This window comes from Carex rostrata, chromosome 9, assembly GCF_964058835.1.
Source record: "Carex rostrata chromosome 9, lpCarRost1.2, whole genome shotgun sequence".
NCBI classification, from domain to species: Eukaryota; Viridiplantae; Streptophyta; class Magnoliopsida; order Poales; family Cyperaceae; genus Carex; species Carex rostrata.
Window position 1 is genome coordinate 9,093,095 of NC_135926.1, and position 20,361 is coordinate 9,113,455.

Below are 20,361 nucleotides of genomic sequence, written 5' to 3' on the forward strand. Positions count from 1 at the left end.
AACGAATCTTGCTTCACTTCAACTTGGTATATACTTCATACTATATCACGAATCATATAGATCAGTACTCGTACACTTTGACCCAAAAGATTAGTCCAAGCAAAAACATTCCCTTCTTTCAGTAGCTTGACTTCGTGTGACGTGCTTGCTCGCGCTCTCCTACTAGTCGTCAATCAAGAATTGTGTTGGTGAAAGCGCCACTCTCGTGAACACCAAGGTAGTCGGCATCGTATTGCAAGTGTAGCAAATGTTTTTATAGTGCAAAATCTAGCATGATGTAAATATATAATGAGATAAGAGGCATACACAATAATAGAAATTAATGCAAATTGTTATATATTGAGATACTTTAACAGTTTATCTTCTGTGAAGTATACATTTAATATGAAAATTATGTTGATTAACTTTTTGAACTTTAAAAAATAAAGGTAAAAAATATAAAGCAAAATGAGACATTTTAACCCTCTTGGATATATGATATCATCAACATTTTCGAACGCATGCGTCGATCTAAAGTTCTATTTGTTAATATTTTAGTGATACAGATATATTTTGAAATAATATAAACAGGGGCATTAAGATACATGCACACCTATTAATTAGCGGGTTAAACCTACATGTAGCATTCAACATTTATGGCAAATCACAGATTAAATCCGAATTTCAACAAATTCTTTTTGTCTCCTTGGAAACAAATAAATATTGAATATATCTACTCAGGAGCGGAGCCAAACTTTCGAACTATGAGAGTTAAATAATATATGAAAAAAAATCGTATAAAATTTGTATGGAGAATAGGAGTCAATTTGATAATTTTTTTTACATTTTACTCTAAATTACATAGAAAATCATACATAACATAAAAAAAATTAAAAAAATAAAGTGAATTGACCCCAGAGCTCTTTACCTACCTCTGTATCTACCAGACGACCAATATATACCCATCAAATACCCAATTAACTTATTTTAATAAGAAATTATAATATCTTACTCACAAATTACATTTTGGTATTAGTTAGGAGTCTGCATGCGGCATACCTATTATGTACCCTTGGTGGCATTTCAACTCAAGTGTTATCGGCTCTAAAATATATTAGATAGACTTCAAATAATAAATTAAATCAATCTACTTCACAAGACTAATGTGTTTACATGTCAAATTTATATTTTTTATGATGGTAAAAAAAAGATTTTTAAGTTAACTTTATTAATATATTTATTTGTCATCATTTTTTTTACGGTTTCACGCTATAGTCTGTATTAAATGCCATAAAAATATAAATTTTACTAGTAAACACATCACTCATGATCGATATAGATCGATTTGAATGATTTAAATATGTCGTTTGAAGTCTATCCGATAGATTTTTAAAACTAGTGACACATACTTATTAGCTGAAATATATATCACCGATGTCATAGTAACCTTCCTAAAATAGCCCAAAACCTTAACAACTTCTGTTTAGGCCCGTACATATATATATATTACTTGATTTACTTCACATTAGTACGGATTTTTGTGTATAATAGTCTTCCAAAGATTCAAGTTTTTTTTATTCATATATAACATTAAATAAATTAAACCTAAAACAGCTAGAAGTATATATGGTATCCAATTCATTTTTTTTTCTCGAATTTTTTTCACATATTATTTTTAATTTTATTTAGTAAAACTTGTCTGGTTGCCAATTATCAACAAACTTCTTAAAAAAAATATTGCATCTTGCTAGCTAAAAGTATTTGTAAAATCTCAATTTGAAAAATCATGAATAGATTGCCGACCGGATCAAAAGACAGACACCTTTTATCTTTAGATAAGAACATACAAGAATTTTTTCACAAGTTTTATATGAACCTCATCATCATATATGTGTTCTTAATATCAGATAAAAGCATGAACATAACAATGTTCATTTATCAATTCTATATATAAAAGAGTTTGTATTTCATAGAAGAATATTGTAAATAAAATGTTTTTTTTATTATACAGGCCAAATAAGATACTTTTGTAACCTTTAAATTAGTAAATACACAGATTTCCACATAAAATAATAAATATGTGTTGCAGTGTTATTAAAATGTGAGATATTTGAGAAAACTAATTACGACAACTATTTTTCTAGTTATAACAAAACTTATTTTATTAAATTAATTTTCTTTAAATAATAATTATAATCCGAGTAAGACACGAAAGAATAGAAAAATATCAAATGAACTTCTTTAATTGGTTGGGTGACTGCCTCCATGAAGTTTATAAATATTTTTTGTGTTTATTTTATTAAACTTTACTTTGATCATAAATTTAATTATTTTTAATTATTTTCTAATATTCTTATCATTAACATGATATTATAGTTTTGTACATTCATTAGTATTTTATTGTATTAATCTTCCATAAGTGACTATAAAATTGAATATTTTTATTTAATTTGTATGAGCAGTACTGTAAGTATTTTTTTTTCCCGTTTTATGATAATACTAGATACATGTTTTTGCTTTATGGTTAATTGAAGTTTGATAGTCCAATATATGTGGTATTATGACATAGATACAATCGATAATTTACAAAATAATTAAATGACAAAAATATATGATTTATCTATTATATTGGAGATCCAACCCGGCCATTCCAATGGAGCCGAATGACTTATAAATATATTGTATTACAGTATTAGAGTAGGGTTAAAATGCTTTATTGTTTTTGTTTTTAATCATGTTTATATCTATGTTTTTTTATTTTAATGTTCAAACAGTCAATCCTTTGTTTCCATATTAAATGTTCTTGAATAAAATAAAGTATAACAACTATATTATTTTATTCCATAACATTATAAACTGTATTCATTGAAAAGTGATCAACAATATGCATGGTAGTTATACTGCATTTGACAAATTAAATAAAGCAACAAATATTAAATGGATAAAATAATAAATTGCTAGTTATATTCTCATATTCTGGTAGCTCTTCGCCTAATAATAGGGGAATAAAATCGTGAGTTATATAAGCCATTTTAGTATTTTAGCGTTGCGTTTGTTAATTTGTTTTGGCTAGATTCCATTTTTACTGTGTACGCTTTCCAACTGTCAATTCTGAAAATTGAAAACCTTCCCAAATCCTATGTACATATTATACTACCTTCCCAAATCCTTAATATGTACATATTATACTACCTTCCCAAATCCTATGTACATATTATACTACCTTCCCAAATCCTATGTACATATTATATCTAGGTAGTATAATATGTACATAGGATTTGGGAAGGTTTGTAATTTTCATAATTGAAAGTTGGAAAGCGTACACAGTAAAAATGGAATCTAGCCAAAACAAATTGCCACTTTCACACTTTGGATTGGTTTAATTTTTAATATGTACGATGTCTCCGCTATTCCAGGAACAACTTGATCAGAATCTCTTGCAAATCAAAAAAATAATATTACCCTATATGCATGTTGCATTTACTAGTCATATTTAAGGGAATGCTATCCTCTGCATTAACTCAAAAATAAATCTTTTGAGTTAATGAATTTTGATTTTAAATGGAACCAATCCGGTCCATGTTTATGATATAAGGGATCTTTTAATATTAGTGCAGATATAGTATGCACGAATTTTAAAATAGATCGGATGGATAAGATTTATTAACTCAAAAGATTCTCTTTTGAGTTAATGCAGAGGAATAGAGGATACGAATTACATAGAGGGCCTTTCTCTTTACCGAAAGAAGAGCTTCGATCATATGATATGAACACCCCTAAACCGGACCCAATGAACACCCCTACTCATATCAGGAGAAGGTCATAAATCAACTCACCAACATCCATATATGGGCAGACGAGACATTTCATGTAACATATAATTAGTTGATTTATGGGGAATTTAAGGGAGAATTTTTCTCATACAGATTATATCTTTTTGTTAATAACGACTAAAATGGATATTTTATAAAATTAATTCTAATAAAAAAATAATAAATTAAATAAATTCGTGAAAATAAAAAAAGTTAAATATGATATTACGAATATTTATGTGAGAACTGATTTTTAAAGCAGAATAGGTCTAATGCATAATGGATCCAATTTGGATTTGAAGGAAGTGCTTCCATGTGATCCGTTTCAAGGTACATGTTGCTTTAAAATTCATGCTGATCAAACACACACGTATTTTGAAGCAGATATGACGGAAGCACAGCACATACACTCAAATTTGAATTCTATAAGCATCATATCTACCATTTTCCCGACTGTTAGACCAGTAATGGATTCTCCCACAAAGCAAAAGCGAAGAGGCGCAGCCCAATTGATGATGCTACTATTCTGTTCAAAAGCCCAAACGGCCCAAGTGTACGATCCACGCAATAGTGCTCCGGTTTTCAACGGGCCTTCCTGTCAGTTGAAATCTACACGATGTGCCGTCTCTCTAATGCACTAGAGAATCTAGCTTTCTCCCCAACTACTAATCTCCTCTCCGCTGAGCCTGAGATCTTTGTTCTTTGTTTTACTGAAGAAAAAACCAGTGCTGAGAAAATCAAAATTAAGGATCTTTCGTTCTGACAATTTTTCTACTGAAGAGATGTCCAGCTTGAACTCACTCTTCAATCGATCCACGATTGGCACTAGATGGTTCTTTTCTAAACCATTATCTGTTCTTTGTCATTTTTTTACCGTGATTCACTTCCAAGTACCTTAGATTGTTTTCTTTTGAAGAGTTGCTATAATTCGGTTAAAATTTCAGCAATTCCATATCAACGAATCTAGTGTTCTTTGTCAAAAACGCCTATTGATCTCCATTTCATGATTCCAATTTGGGAATCTAGTGTTCTTATTTATCTGTTGTAATAGAGTCAGGGCTTGATTGGTGCATTTTGACCAAATTAAGAATGTAGAATTATACTATATCCCCGTTGGTGTGTGATTTTGTACTGTATATACAGCAAGACATGCTTGAACCTTGCAATATCAAGAATAAAGCTTCTGAGAAATAAGAGAGAAGTGCAGCTGGATGGTATGCGGAAAGAGATTTTTCAGTACCTTCATACCGGTCAAGAATCCATTGCTCGCATCAGGGTAAGTATGTTATTATAAAACATCTATAAATAAAAACACACCTTCTTAAGGTTAGCAGACAAACACTGCTAGAATGTTCAGTCACACTTCATAATATTAATGGATATTTTTGACATTAGTTGCGAGGAATGCAGCTTTTGTGTTTGGCATTTTGCACCAAACCCCCTAGTATTATCAGCATTAGAAAAACCCATGATTTTTGTTATCTAACAAAATGCTTTTGTTACTATTTAGACCACTTGCTGTCTTTTAGATAGCGTGAGAAATGACCATTTTTCCTTACTTCAATAGTTCTGGATGGTTTTAGCCCTTTTAGACTTCATTTGGGGCAAATTAACATTCCTCTAATGATCTAACCCAATTTTGGCACCATTTTTTCCCTTACTCTTTGATTTTGCAACAGAAGGCCATGTCTAAATTTCCACATTGTTTTCTATTTATGTTGGTGGTAAATGCCTATAGGTGGAGCACATAATAAGGGAACAAAATATATTGGCAGCTTATGAGGTACTAGAGTTGTTTTGCGAATTTGTTCTTGCACGCGTCCCCATTCTGGAATCCAAAAAGTATGTATTCTTGTCTATATACTTCATAGATTTACCCATTTGATATTCTAGTGCCATATCAGAATTGGCACAAATAGGGTACCTTAGTGCATCTCTTGCCCCATTTATAACTAGTATATCTTGTTAGGCTTGCCTGACAAACTGTGGGCGAGTAAACTATCTGGTACATCTGATTACAGGTCTTTAGGAAATTGAAATAGTCCCATATATATGTTGCATCTTTTTTGTGGGGCAAATGCAACATCTACCTGTAAAAGTTTAAGATATCGTGCATATACCTGGAAATGAGAAATATTATGCAACATAACATAAATATTGGGACTTGCACCTCCTGAAATGTAATTGTCATTTATATCTTTACTTTCTCATTTACTTCCAAATTTGCACACTACCCTCGCTGTTGTAGTTCTTATGCTTATATAAACGTGTATGAAAAGATGCACTGGGCATTTTGCTGGGATTCACTTGAAATTATTATCATCCACTAATTCCTATTTTCCATTGTCTCTTTTCATAGGGAATGCCCTGTAGAATTGCAGGAGGCTATAGCTAGTATAATTTATGCATCATCAAGATGTTCTGATCTTCCTGAGCTGACTACCATTCGAAATTTATTTGGTATTGTGGGAGAGATTCTATTTCTGGGATTTTATTCTGACTGTACTTGTTTTATCTAGTGGTCGACATTATAGTTTCTTGTTTAGTTATGAACCTTTTGATGGTACGAACACAGCTCAGTCTTTCCCAAGTGTACTCCTAATTTCTCTTTTTTATTTCTATCTTTATTCTGATTTTTTCTTCTTCCAAATCTCAGGTACTAAGTATGGAAAGGAGTTTGTTATGTCTGCACTCGAGCTACGGCCTGACAGCTGTGTTAACCGCACGGTAAAAAAGTAAAATAATTGAAAAATATGTTATTATTCTTGCATTCCTTTTGTGATCATAAGTTTCACACTCAAGCATAATATTGCAGTCTTTTTAAGTTTAATTATTACAGATTTGCATTCTTTTCATAATATATGAAGGTAATAGAGAAGCTTTCAGTGAAAGCCCCCTCTGCAGAGTCGAAACTGAATGTTCTAAAGTCCATTGCTCAAGAGCGTGGTCTTGAGTGGGATTCATCTGCTACTGAAGCTCAGTTCAACAAGACGTATGACGACTTGCTGGTATGACGATTTATTCTTGGATTACAATCACAGGTTCCGTACTAGTACAAATTCATTCTGACTGATTAAGTTTGTTTGATGGGAAACCAGTTGCAAATTTAACTTTTTGGAGGATTTATTCAGTTAGAGGAACAAATAGATACAAATCAACCATGAAGAAAATAAATATAGGAAGTCCTAATATAGCCCTGGATTAGGTGTTTTGTTAATTAGGCCCCACACTTTGTTCAGTCATAACTCTGAACTTAAGCTTTATGATTAACTGGTTTGTTTTCTTAGTGTAATCAGAAAGAAAATATTATAGTCAAATTATCAAAATCATCTTCTATCAAATTCATCACCTTAGGTAAAAGAATATTTATGTTTAGATCGACCATCTGGTCAGAATCCGCACAAATATTAAAATGGCCCAGTGCATTCCACCTCGGGCTGGATTGGCCCGGATTCTGATTGGATGGTCCGGATCTAAACAGAAATATTCTGTTACCTCAGAGGATATGGACTCTCTTCTTCCTGCCACTTTGTCTGCTAAAGGCGCTTCAAATCTCCAATATAAGATGGCTTAGTGTCCAAAATTAGCCACTGTTGTTCCTTTTTATTTTGAGAATTTCATAATTTAATGTTATAAATACTATTTGACTAATACATGGCCTAATTGAACAAATTTAGTTTGATTGAACACAAAAAGGTTCAAATGCAAATGTTGATTGATTTAAAGAAAACTATATTGGCTAACTCCTAAGTTCAATTTTTGCATGATATAGGACAGTTCAGAGTCTAGTCAAAATAAACCGACAACTATATGTACCCCAACAGAAGGCCGATCGATTCCATCTCCGGTACCAGTGAAACAAACAGCTCAAACTGCCTCAAGCTCAGTAAGTCCTAGACAATCCATTGTTCAGTCAACAGAAGGTGAGAAATTGCTGGCAAATCGAGAATCGTCAGATGTGCTACAAAGAGCTCGGGAGGCAATTGCACTAGCCGATAATGCATGTAATGCTGCCCGCTTGGCAGTGAATCTTGCGAATGTAAAATTGTCTGTCAATTCCAGCTAATTTTCCTAGTTGAATTTGTTGGCGGATTGGAAGTGTGCCAATTTGTGAAGTCTAAAAAAAAGATCAAATTATAGAATTTCAATTCATGGCGTGACATCTGTAAAATTAATCGATTAGTGTGCGTGATCCTACTTCATGTAGTACTCTACGGTGTATATTGGATTAGTCAGCATGACTACGAGTCTATGAACCCTTAATTAATAAAAGAGGTTTTGATTTGGGTTTGGTGTGTTTATTTATCTGTTGTTTTTATTTGTCTGCATTCTGTTACGATCCTTGAAATCATGGATCAATTTCGACCCGCTTCCATGTCGTGAGGGAGAAGAAGGGAGCACGGTCCGTTCGGGTAAGCGCTCGGGCAGCAGAGATGTAACTAAAAGAACGCTGCAGCTGGGACCCAAGCCCGTTAAAAGAAACCTTCACTGTCAGGTGGGACCAGCTACTTCAGAACTGGAGAGCACTGGAGGCAATTTGTTGAAGCCTTGAAGGACTGTTTCGCCAAATCAGCCAATTAAGCCAATTAAGAACAGATTTGTAATAAAGACAGGATTAGGATCAGCCAATTAAGCCAATTAAGGACAGATTTGTAATAAAGACAGGATTAGGATTAGAAAGAATAAGTAATCAATTTTCGTTCTTTTTATATCTCTACCATCGCCTATAAAAGGGCTTGAAGTGTATCTATTGAGTTTATGAAATAAAATAAGATTTTCTAGGTTTCTACCTATCCATTTTCTCTACTGTTTTTACTGGTATCTTAGATTCAGTTCTTTGAAATTGAATCGAATTGCTTGATCTTGTGTTCAATTCACGATCTCTGTTGCTTCTCTACATCTTGGACGTAGCACATTCATGGTTAGTGAGAAACTTAACACCGGGCAGTATCATTCATTCATTTGCTATGTTGCTAACCTATTATTAAGGCCTTTCAGGCTGTCGTAGAGTCCAATTAGGCTGAAATTCTCACAAATGCACGTATGTAACACATATAAATGAATGTGTTACACTGCCGGAAGCATCTTCCTATTGTCTTCTTCACTTGACTCTTTTCTGTTTCACGTTTTCAATCAATTTTTCAGCCGATTTCACTTCAAATCTCAAATCTGTTTTGAACCGGGGTTTTTTCAAAATGGTTCAGCGTTTTTTTGGTTAATTCCGGCCGGTTAAACTAGTTTTATCCGGTTCAGTAACATTAATAATCCTTTGAAAAAAACCAAAACCGTAAAAGTGACTGGACCGGTTTTGCCGGTCCGTCTGCCGATTCAGTTCGATTCTAATAATACTAGTTATAAAAATTTTAGATTACTGCACTTCCTTGCTTAGATCGGTTTAAAGATATTATCAAAAGGTTTTGTGGGTCCACTATTTTTTTTTTCTTTTCCATTTTTTTTTTGTACTATGATTTTGAAATCGTCTACCTAAAAGCGGTAAGCGTCACCGCTCTGCGTTAATTTTGTATTTTTTTTTCTTATTAAAAAAATTGTTTTTATTTATAGAAAATTAGTCATCCACAAACCGACATTTTTTTTTATCCAATTATTAAAATATTTTAATAAATTAGTCATCCACAAACCAACTTTTTTATTTTTATCCAATTATTAAAATATTTTAATAAAAATAACCAGGGTCTAATCAAAATTTTAAAAATGCTCAAAACGTGGAAAAAATCCACAGCCCAGAATTTTTATTCGGAACCGCGCAAAAAATCCACGGTCTGGTGTCTTTTTTTTTTGGTTTTTTGCACTATAAAAGGCTGCTGATTTTTGTATAATTAAACGACCTTTTAAATTTTTGTCTGATTAATATTAAAGTGAAACTAAAATTTCGAGATATAATTGAACTATGAATTTAATGTGTTAAGAATTTGAATCTAAAATATAAATTCTATAAATTAATGGTAATTATTCAAGTAGTTCCTGAATTTAAAAATTCGTTACAAGCCATTGAACCATTTATAAAAGAAATTAAAATTTGATTTGTATGAATAAATAAATAATTGAATTCTAAATAAGAGTATAATTATACGAAGTTATTCGTATAAATAAATTATGGAATTTATAAAACTAGTTCATTCTGAAATTTTAGAGATTTAATCGAATATATATATAATTATATAAATTGAGAAAGAATTATTCGAATCCAAGTTTGAGAACAATAATATGACATGTTTTAAAAATAACAAAAATAAGAAAAGTAAATAGAATAAAAAAAAAACTAAATGCATTGTAATTAATATGATTCAAAAATAATAAAAATAAATGCTTCCTCCCTCTATTTCGGCCTCTTTTTAACTAGAAACAGCCTTTTTTGGCTCTGGCCTAACCATAGGCTTTTCTGCACATTGGATTCGGCCCCTGTTTTGGCCAGGAACAAGTTGTTTCAGCTCTGGCCGAACCATACCATTTTCTGCACTATCCAGGAACAGAACCTGTTTTAGCAATTCCGGAATGAACTAGTTTTATATATTCCATAATTTATTTATACGAATAACTTCGTATAATTATACTCTTATTTAGAATTCAATTATTTATTTATTCATACAAATCAAATTTTAATTTCTTTTCTAAATGGTTCAACGGAACTTGTAACGAATTTTTAAATTCATGAACCACTCGAATAATTACCATTAATTTATAGAATTTATATTTTAGATTCAAATTCTTAACACATTAAATTCATAGTTCGATTATATCTCGGAATTTTAGTTTCACTTTAAAATTAATCAAACAAAAATCTGAAAAATTGTTTAATTAAACAAAAATCAGTAGCCTTTTATAGTGCAAAAAACAAAAAAAAAAAACCACTGGGCCGTGAATTTTTTCCGCGGTTCCGAATAAAAATTCGGGGCCGTGGATTTTTTTTCCACGGTTCCGAATAAAAATTCGGGATCGTGAATTTTTTTCGCGGTTTTGGCTTTTTTAAAATTTTGATTATTTTTATTAAAATATTTTAATAATTGAATAAAAATAAAAATATCGGTCCACAAAAGATCCCTTTTTTTATTAAAAAAAAATCATTTTCCCAAAAAGGAATTATGATGAAAAGCACCAAATAAAAAGTCAACGGTCAAACACATCCCGACAACAATTGATCCTTGACCAGCAGTCAGCACCTTCAAGCGTGCTAACTATTAACTAACACTACCAGCCAGCAGACGGCAACAGTACAGCAATCTAGCAAAGCTCACAATTATTTCCCCGATCCTCTCTCTTTCCTAACAAAACCTTCGCAGATGGCGATGTCTCTGCGGCTTCAATACAGCTGCCTAATCGAGCATCCACCGCCAAATCCAACTCGTCGATCCCTGATCGGACGGTCCTCGCTAGCCCCTCCTCCCAGCAGGGTGACGTGGCAGTTAGCAAGGAGAAGTGGCGTGATCGTAGCTAATACCACAGCCATAGACAGAGATAGTAATGGCAAAAACAGTAAGAAGAAGAAGGCTAACAATGGAAAGCTGGAGGGGGTGAGTGAGGAGCTGAATCTGCTAGCATCTCAGAGCCTCGATCGGGCGCCGACACGGCGTCGTGTCAGAACCGCCTTTTTAGAAGTGCAAAAGAACCTCGATCATGTCTTATTCAAGGTGATCAGTCTTATTCGTCTTCTTTTGTTAAAAAAATGTATATATTTGGTCAATATATAGTTGACAGAAGGGAGGATAAAAAAACTATTACCTCAAATTGGATTTTTTTTTTCTGTTTTGTTATTGCAGATGGCTCCTAAGGATATTCAAATGGAAGAAGTAAGTTTGTTGTCAACTTGTTATTGTTTTCCCTTGCTATCTCCCTGATATTAGCCACTGTACACTTTAACTTAAGGTCAATCTGGTACCAACCTCACTCACTGTTGTGGTCCGGCACGTGTACCAGTACCAGGTCTTATGGTATAATATCCATGTAGTACATCTAAAGGTCATGATTCAGTTTATATTATCATGCACTTTGAAAAATATATTTTATGTATATACAATATTCACTCATCTCTTTATAGACATATGAGACCAATTCAAAAGGAGTAGAGATATTTTGGAAGAGTTGGTTGCCACCGGTTGGTATTTCTCGTAAGGCGGCTCTCTTCTTCTGTCATGGTTATGGTGACACTTGCACCTTCTTTTTTGAGGGTATTTTTATTTTCTTATTTTTGCAATCTTTTTATTTCATTTAGCAATCAGCTTGAGTATCCAATAGTAGGACATAGAGTGGAGACTAACTGTTGATGAATGCCCACCTTAATGCAGGGTATTGTACCTTACAGTGGTATCATTACCAGGAATATTTATAGCATTTGCTGTATTGTTGACTTTGTTTTGGCCAAAAAGAATCATTTAGAACCTACAAATACGAAACAAATGAAAAGAAACACCAATGCCAGAAATGTATCACATGGTAACACTGGATGTGGTATCACTAACAACTCTTTTCTCATTCTCACTCTAATTGTATATATTTGCTATGAAATATTCAAGGAATTGCAAAGCAAATGGCACATGCTGGTTATGCAGTGTATGCAATGGATTATCCTGGGTTCGGTCTCTCCTATGGATTGCATGGATACATCCCTAGTTTTGATGGAATGGTGGATCATGTTATTGAGCAATACAATCGAATCAAAGGTTCCTAGTCATACAATTCAAAAGCTATCCATTTTTACCTTGCCTTCAGGAAAAATTTGCAAAGTAGGCCCTAACCTTATTTGAAGATCAAAGAGAACTGCTTTTTCAAGGATCAAGCCCTTATCTTTTCATTAATTCTTCAGTTTTGTTACAAAAGCATTTAGAGAAGATAAGAAACACAGAAGAAAAGGAAAAAAAAAAGATTTAAAAAGAAAAAAAAAACTTAATTTCATGAAAATTGAATTCAGGTGAAGTACAACCTAAATGTCAAATCAGAGCAAGTGCCTCCAATCTTGCATTTCTCTTGAATGAGCAATGAGACGTAAGTAATGTTTACTGCAAAGCAATCTTGTTTCAAAATACCTTTTGTCGTTCAGACCTTTTGTCTAGTTGCCTTATAGTTGTACCAGTACCACATACCAGATTGTATCACACACCTCTCTTGGGCTTCTCCCTTGAATACTTATGGAGTCAAATAAAATCTCAAATAACCACAAGAAGAAAAAGGAACAAATTGATTATAGATAATCTCTCTTTCTGCTATATAAATGCATCTTTTCTTATTTGAGTTTGTGACGGTATGGTAGGAAGGAAGGAATTGCAGGGGTTACGGCACTTCCTATTAGGTCAATCAATGGGGGGCGCTGTCGCTTTGAAAGCGCACTTAAAGAGGCCTGCTGATTGGGATGGTGTCCTTCTTGTGGCACCAATGTGCAAAGTAAGCTCTTTGTAAACCAACTGAACTAGCTTGGTTTTGTAAGTATTAGTGCTCAATGCTAAAATCTGTTTTCTTGTAAGATTGCTGAGGACGTAACGCCTCCAGGACCAGTGTTAAAGGCACTTAGCTTCTTATCTGTGCTCATGCCTGAAGCAAAGCTCTTCCCTCAGAAGGATCTAGGGGATCTTGCCTTCAGAGATCCTAGTAAACTAAAAATTGTGAGCTCTCTTTCATTTCTTTAGCGATGTTCAGTTTTTATATGCTATTTTTTCTTTCAATCAAAGCAAAAGGAGATGAATAACAATAATATATATAACGAAAACAACAAGAAAAAACGTAAGATGCTCTTACTCTCTTGAAGTTGGAAATTGTTCTTATGAACAGACATGAGTTTTCAGGCAGAGTTCAATGTGATATCATACTCTGATCAAATGCGATTAAGGACAGCTGTCGAGCTCATCAAGGCCACTCAGGACATTGAATCAAAATTAGACAAGGTTTCTTCACCGTTGTTAATTCTTCATGGAGCAGCTGATAAAGTGACAGACCCACATGTCAGCCAGTACCTGTATGATAAAGCCAGCACCCATGATAAGACACTTAAATTATATGATGATAGCTACCATTCTATTTTTGCGGGAGAACCTGATGATCGTATAGCTACTGTTATTACTGACATAATCACTTGGCTTGACTCACGCTCTTCTGCCAATTGATTGGTTAATTTTATTTTTGTAGTTATTTTCTTTTATTTGAAGGAGATTCATTTCTGCAGCCTCCAAAACTTCTTGTACGTCAAAGAATTATTTTGTTACTCCGAAAACTGTTTGTCCGGGAGCAGATTGATTCATGCCATTGCCATCAATTGAAGCTTCATAAAAGGACAATAAAAAGGCAAATTTGGCAAAGAGTTAGTTTCAAGAGAAAGAACTGTGTCTCAAGGATTTAGGCTCTTCTTGTTTCTTATTGTTCTTGTTAATAGTGAAAAGTCTATTCTGTGATTGTTTCTTATTGGTGGAATGAAAGCTGCTGCATTTAATGTATTTGAAAATCGTGGTGTTATCTGATCTATTGTTGACAACTTCTGTGAAGATACAGGCTGGGTGTCTCATTGAATTTTGCCTTTCCTATTATTACTGGCTTTTTTAAACATGAATGACTGATATTTTGTAAGCTTACAGTTACAGTTATCATGTGGCATGATGTAATCTTAACATTATATAATTTATTTGATCATAATATCTCATTTCAGCATCTCTAATAAAGCAATAAATACATCCATATATCGATATTCCTTTGTTTTTACAGTTAAGTGTCTGAAGCATATTGATCTGGGCTAACGACCACCAAAAGCAAACCGTTTTTTCCTCCTTTCCCAATCAACCTGCTAACTACATTCTAACGAGCTTCCTATTCGAACGTCTTTTCTGTGGCTGTCTTGTCAATTTTGAATTCCAATCAAGCAAGTTGTTCTCTGTTGTTGCATATTGGGCAGGTAACATGGATAAAATCATAAAAGACTCAAAGATGCTGCTGCTGAGTGGCTTCCTGAGAATATACTTGCCATCTCTTTGAGGGTTTGGAATCCAGAAGATCAGCAGGTGGTGGATTATCATAATGAGGAAAGTGATCATGGTGAATAGACTCTTTTGTTGCTGCCGTTAGACAGAGATGCTGAGTCTCCAGTTGCATGAAGATGATTACAAATACATTTTGTTTTGCTCCATTATATGGATTTTATACTTACCTCAGCCCTAATGACAGTGGCTTAATCTTAGGAAACTTTTTCTCTATTACTGTGTAACTGTGTTGTGGTGGGTGCTTAAACATAGAGCATTTGTCTTTTGTTTTGTTTTTAACTTGCTGAATAATCTATTAGGATATCAGTGTTGGTTGCATGGTTGAACTGGTTGTAAATTAACCTTTGGTTTCATAAAATGAAATGAGCTTTACTTTATTGTCTTTTTAAGATAAAAACAAATAAAATAAAAAATCAAGCACGTTTCTCTTCTCCTCTTCTCTTTTCTGTAGCAGAGAACGTGATGGGATATGACCTGGATGGCGAACTCATGTACCATTTGGAGCGAAAGAAATAGAGGAACATGATAAGCTGGTGCACGGTCATGAATGTACTGAATTTTTTATTAATAGAAAATATATTAATTAAATATCGAGATTAGAGAACGCTTTTGCGTTTTATCGATTCATCACAATCTCTGACCGTTATGGTTTATCATGACCATAATCAGCGATACTAATCACTATACTTATCATTCCAAAAAAAAAAAAATTAATTCCTGGCTAGAAATTAATTTTTTTTTTTGAATAAAATGGCTGCAATTTGAATTAATTTGAATGAAATTGCTAGTCGTTATAGTCTATAACAGTCAGGAATTTTTTTAGTTAATCAATAAGTGTAAGTGTAGAGATTTACGCTAATTCTGGTCGTGATAGTCTATAAAACGCAAAAGCGTTCTCTAATCTCGATATTTAATTAATATATTTTTTTATTAATAAAAATTTCGGCATGAATGTATGCAATTGGTTGCTATTTTGTTAGGAACATACGAGGAAAAGGGGCCTCGATCAGACCAATGCGTTGGTCATGTTTTTGACAGTCATTTTCATAATCTAAGAGTGAAGTAAATAGTTTTTTTTAAGAACTAGTAAAGTAATTTTTTTTTTCTTTATCAATACATTTGTTAGTGGTATTTAACCGCTCACTTAAAAAAAAGATATATTATCAACAGGTTTTGTGAGTCCACCGTGTTTTTCTTTTTCTGTTTTCTGTATAGTGCGGTTTGGTTGTTGACAACATAGTGACAAATGAATAGTTCGGTTTTAATTCTGCAGGGTCAAAAGTTTGTAATTTGAATATAATTCGGGTATAATTTAGAAATAATATAGTACAAAGGAATTCAAAATAAAAAAAAACCAAAAAAACTCAAAAAAATTGAAAAAATATTTTTACGTTTTTCTCACGCATAATTCATAATTCGTATTTTATTCGTGAATAAAATATATTATACTTTTTTTTGTGTTTTATTTAGAGTTTGATTCGAAAATGTCAAAATAATAAATAAAAAATAAATTATTCGCGAATTTATCGCGTATTTAGTTACTATACTTGAGCAGTAGGGTAATCAAGTTTGTTATTATTTATAGCAAATAGGTCATCCACAAAAAGATCCCTTTTCCGAAAATAAAAAAGAATCTATTTCCAAAAAAAGGATAATGATGAGAAACACAAAGATAAAGTCAATGTCAAACACATCCTGACAACAATTGCTCCTTGACCAGCACGTTGAAGCGTGCTAACTAACACTCGCAGCCAGCAGTACAGCAATCTAGCAAAGCTCACATTAGTTCCCAGATCCTCTCTCTTTCCCAACAAAACCTCCGCAAATGGCGATCTCTCTGCGGCTTCAATACAGCTGCCTAATCCAGTATCCACCGCCTCCAACTCGTCGATCCCTGATCGGACGGTCCTCGCTACTGGCCCCTCCTACCAGCAGGTTGACGTGGCAGTCAGCAAAAAGAAGTGGCATGATCGTAGCTAATGTCACAGCCACAGGCAGAGATAGTAATGGCAAAAACAGTAAGAAGAAGAAGAAGAAGGAGGAGGTCAAAAAAGGAAAGCTGGAGGGGGTGAGTGAGGAGCTAAATCTGCTAGCATCTCAGAGCCTCGACTGGGCACCGACACGACGTCGTGTCAGAACCGCCTTTTTAGAAGTGCAAAAGAACCTCGATCATGTCTTATTCAAGGTGATCAGTCTTATTTGTTTTCTTTTGAAAAAAATTTATATATATATTTGGTCAATGTAGTTGACAGAAGGGAGGATTAAAAAACGATTACCTGATATTGGAATTTTTCCTTTTTTCTGTTTTATCATTGCAGATGGCTCCTAAGGATATTCAAATGGAGGAGGCAAGTTTGTTGTTAACTTATTATTGTCTTTCCTTGCTACCTCTCTGATATTAGCCGCTGTACACTTTTACTTAAGTTGAATCTGGTACCAACCTCAGTACCAGTACCTTGCCTTATGGTATAATATCCATGTAGTACATCTAAAGATCATGATTCAGTTTACATTTTTATGCACATTGAAAAATATAATTTGTGTTTGCAACGTTTGCTCATCTCTTTATAGACATATGAGACCAATTCAAAGGGAGTAGAGATATTTTGGAAGAGTTGGTTGCCACCGGTTGGTATTTTCCCTAAGGCAGCTCTTTTCTTCTGTCATGGTTATGGTGACACTTGCACCTTCTTTTTTGATGGTATCCTTCTTTTTGTATTCTTTTTATTTCATTTAGCAATCAGCTTGAGAATCCAAATAGTAGGACATAAGAGTGGAGACTGTAACTGTTGAGAATGCCCATCTTAATACAGGGTACTGTACCTTACAGTGGTGTCAAATTACATTACCAGGAGTGTTTATAGCATTTGCTGTATTTTGTACTTTGTTTTGGCCAAAAAGAATAATTTAGAACAGACAAATGCCAACCAAATGAAAAGAAATAACAATATAAGAAAATGTATAATATGTATTACATGGTGAACACTGGATGTGGTATTACTAACAAATGGTATTATTAACAAATCCTTTCCCATTTTCTCAATTTAATTTCTCATTCTCACTCTAATTGTATATAATTGCAATGAAATATTGAAGGAATTGCAAAGCAAATAGCACATGCTGGGTATGCCGTGTATGCAATGGATTATCCTGGATTCGGCCTCTCCTATGGATTGCATGGATACATCGCGAGTTTTGATGGAATGGTGGATCATGTTATTGAGCAATACAATCGAATCAAAGGTTCCTAGTCATACAATTCAAAAGCTATCTGTTTTGGATTGCCTTCAGGAAAATTTGCAAAGGAGGCCCTGACCTTGTTTGAGAATCACAGAGAACTGCTTTTTTTTTAGTTAAAATAAGGGTCAAACCCTTATCTTTTCATTAATGATTCAGCTTTGTTACAAAAAGCATTTAGAGAAGATAAGAAAAACGGAAGAAAAGGAAAAAATAAAAATAAAATTAGAAAAAACTGAATTTATGAGAATTGAATTCAGGTAAAGTACAACCCAAATGTCAAATCAGTGCAAGTGTCTCCAATCTTGCATATCTCTTGAATGAGCAATGAGATATGTTTATCTGTTGCTCCAAATTTACGGTTGCATCATTCCCTCCTTTAAATCATAGCAAACTGCTACTTTTTATTATTTGCTAAGAAACCTTTCTTTATTGGATAATACCCTAGGTTGTTGGTTCTTAGTGCTCTAATGAAAGGTAAAAATAGCCTTAAATATTTGACGCTGACCAATCTTAATATTACAAGTGTTTGAAAACTTTAAAAACGTTGACTTAATTTATGTGCATGTCAGTAATAATTTTGAGTTAATTTTAATTGTATCGTCAGAGTGAAAAAATGAGTTGCTAAAGACCTGACTTGTATTCTGAACTTAAATTTATATTACTCCATGTAGTGAAAACAATGATGAACTTCCTGCGATTTCATGACAGAATAGTAGTCTTTCTTTTGTTAAATTTTCCTGTCTATATTAGCATTATTAGATTATCAAAAAATGCACCCCTTGATGCTAAACTATTGTAAATAACGTTTACTGCAAAGCAACCTTGTTTCTGAATAACTTTTGTCAATGCAATAATTATTGGTTCATACCTTTTATCAAATTGCGTTGTAGTTGTACTAGATGGTAATACGCACGTCTCATGGGCTTCTCCATCGAATACTTGTGGAGTCAAACAAAATCACAAATAACCGCAAGAAGAAAAGAGCAAACTGATTATATATATAATCTCTCTTTCTGCTATATAAATGCATCTTTTCTTATTTAAGTTTGTGATGATATGGTAGGAAGGAAGGAATTGCAAGGGTTACAGCACTTCCTTTTAGGTCAATCAATGGGGGGCGCTGTCGCTTTGAAAGTGCACTTAAAGAGGCCTGCTGATTGGGATGGTGTCCTTCTTGTGGCACCAATGTGCAAAGTAAGCTCTTTGTAAACCAACTGAACTAGCTTGGTTTTGTAAGTATTAGTGCTCAATGCTAAAATCTGTTTTCTTGTAAGATTGCTGAGGACGTAACGCCTCCGGGACCAGTGTTAAAGGCACTTAGCTTCTTATCTGTGCTCATGCCTGAAGCAAAGCTCTTCCCTCAGAAGGATCTAGGGGATCTTGCCTTCAGAGATCCTAGTAAACTAAAAATTGTGAGCTCTCTTTCATTTCTTTAGCGATGTTCAGCTTTTATATGCTCTTTTTTTTCTTTTTCAATCAAAACAAAAATAAATGAACAACAAGAAAGCACTTACAATGCTCTTTAGTTTCTTGAATTTGGAAATTGTTCTAATGAACAAAACTTTTCAGGCAGAGTTCAATGTGATATCATACTCTGACCAAATGCGATTAAGGACAGCTGTCGAGCTCATCAAGGCCACACAGGACATTGAATCAAAATTAGACAAGGTTTCTTCACCATTGTTAATTCTTCATGGAGCAGCTGATAAAGTGACAGACCCACATGTCAGCCAGTACCTGTATGATAAGGCCAGCACCCATGACAAGACACTTAAACTATATGATGAAGGCTACCATTCTATTTTGGAGGGAGAACCTGATGATCGTATAGCTGCTGTTATTGCCGACATAATCTCCTGGCTTGATTCGCATTCTTCTACCAATTGATTGGTTAGTTCTATTTTTGTAGTTATTTTTGTTTCTGTTTGAGGGAGATTTATTTCTGAAAGCCCACAAGACTTTTTGTACGTCAAAGAATTATTTTATGAGTGCAAAAGCTCTTTGTCCTGAAACAGATTGATTCATGCCATCAATACAATTCATTAAAGGGCAATAAAAAGAAAAAGAACGGTCTCGCAAGGATTTAGGCCTAGAAATTATTGAATAGTGAAAAGTCTCTCTGTTTTTGTTTCTTATTAGTGGAATGAAAGTTGCTGCATTAATGTTTTTGATAATCGTGGTGTTATCTGATCTATTGTTGGAAACTTCTGGGAAGATACAGGCATGGTGTCTCATTGAATTTTGTTTTTCCTATTATTACCGGCTTTTTTTTAACATGACTGATATTTTGTAAGCTTATAGTCAAGTGTCTGAGCATATTATTACAGTCCGATACTCCACTTAGGGTCCCATGCCCG

General features: G+C 33.6%; 3 protein-coding genes across 4 annotated transcripts; all 3 read left to right on the plus strand.

The window, feature by feature from the left end:
- The first annotated feature begins 4,443 nt into the window (after positions 1–4,443).
- On the plus strand, positions 4,444–8,076 carry LOC144560016 (Regulator of Vps4 activity in the MVB pathway protein). The gene is made up of 7 exons (XM_078309177.1): positions 4,444–4,623; positions 4,935–5,067; positions 5,530–5,633; positions 6,151–6,251; positions 6,448–6,518; positions 6,659–6,799; positions 7,564–8,076. The coding sequence occupies exons 1-7, from the start codon at positions 4,574–4,576 to the stop codon at positions 7,855–7,857; spliced, it is 894 nt and encodes a 297-aa protein (XP_078165303.1). The 5' UTR covers positions 4,444–4,573; the 3' UTR covers positions 7,858–8,076.
- Positions 8,077–11,018: 2,942 nt separating this feature from the next.
- LOC144560015 (caffeoylshikimate esterase-like) lies at positions 11,019–14,186 on the plus strand. Its single transcript, XM_078309176.1, has 7 exons — positions 11,019–11,437; positions 11,567–11,596; positions 11,845–11,974; positions 12,320–12,466; positions 13,054–13,184; positions 13,265–13,402; positions 13,583–14,186. Exons 1-7 carry the CDS (start codon positions 11,090–11,092, stop codon positions 13,898–13,900), a joined length of 1,242 nt encoding a protein of 413 aa, XP_078165302.1. The 5' UTR covers positions 11,019–11,089; the 3' UTR covers positions 13,901–14,186.
- Positions 14,187–16,472: 2,286 nt separating this feature from the next.
- Positions 16,473–20,052, plus strand: LOC144560014 (caffeoylshikimate esterase-like). 2 transcript variants are annotated; one of them, XM_078309174.1, is made up of 7 exons: positions 16,473–16,949; positions 17,083–17,112; positions 17,336–17,465; positions 17,861–18,007; positions 19,068–19,198; positions 19,279–19,416; positions 19,574–20,052. In XM_078309174.1, the coding sequence occupies exons 1-7, from the start codon at positions 16,590–16,592 to the stop codon at positions 19,889–19,891; spliced, it is 1,254 nt and encodes a 417-aa protein (XP_078165300.1). In that variant the 5' UTR covers positions 16,473–16,589; the 3' UTR covers positions 19,892–20,052. The 2 variants fall into 2 exon arrangements, with proteins under 2 accessions (XP_078165300.1, XP_078165301.1); XM_078309175.1 differs by lacking the exon at positions 17,083–17,112 and having other exon boundaries at positions 16,497–16,949.
- Positions 20,053–20,361: the final 309 nt, after the last annotated feature.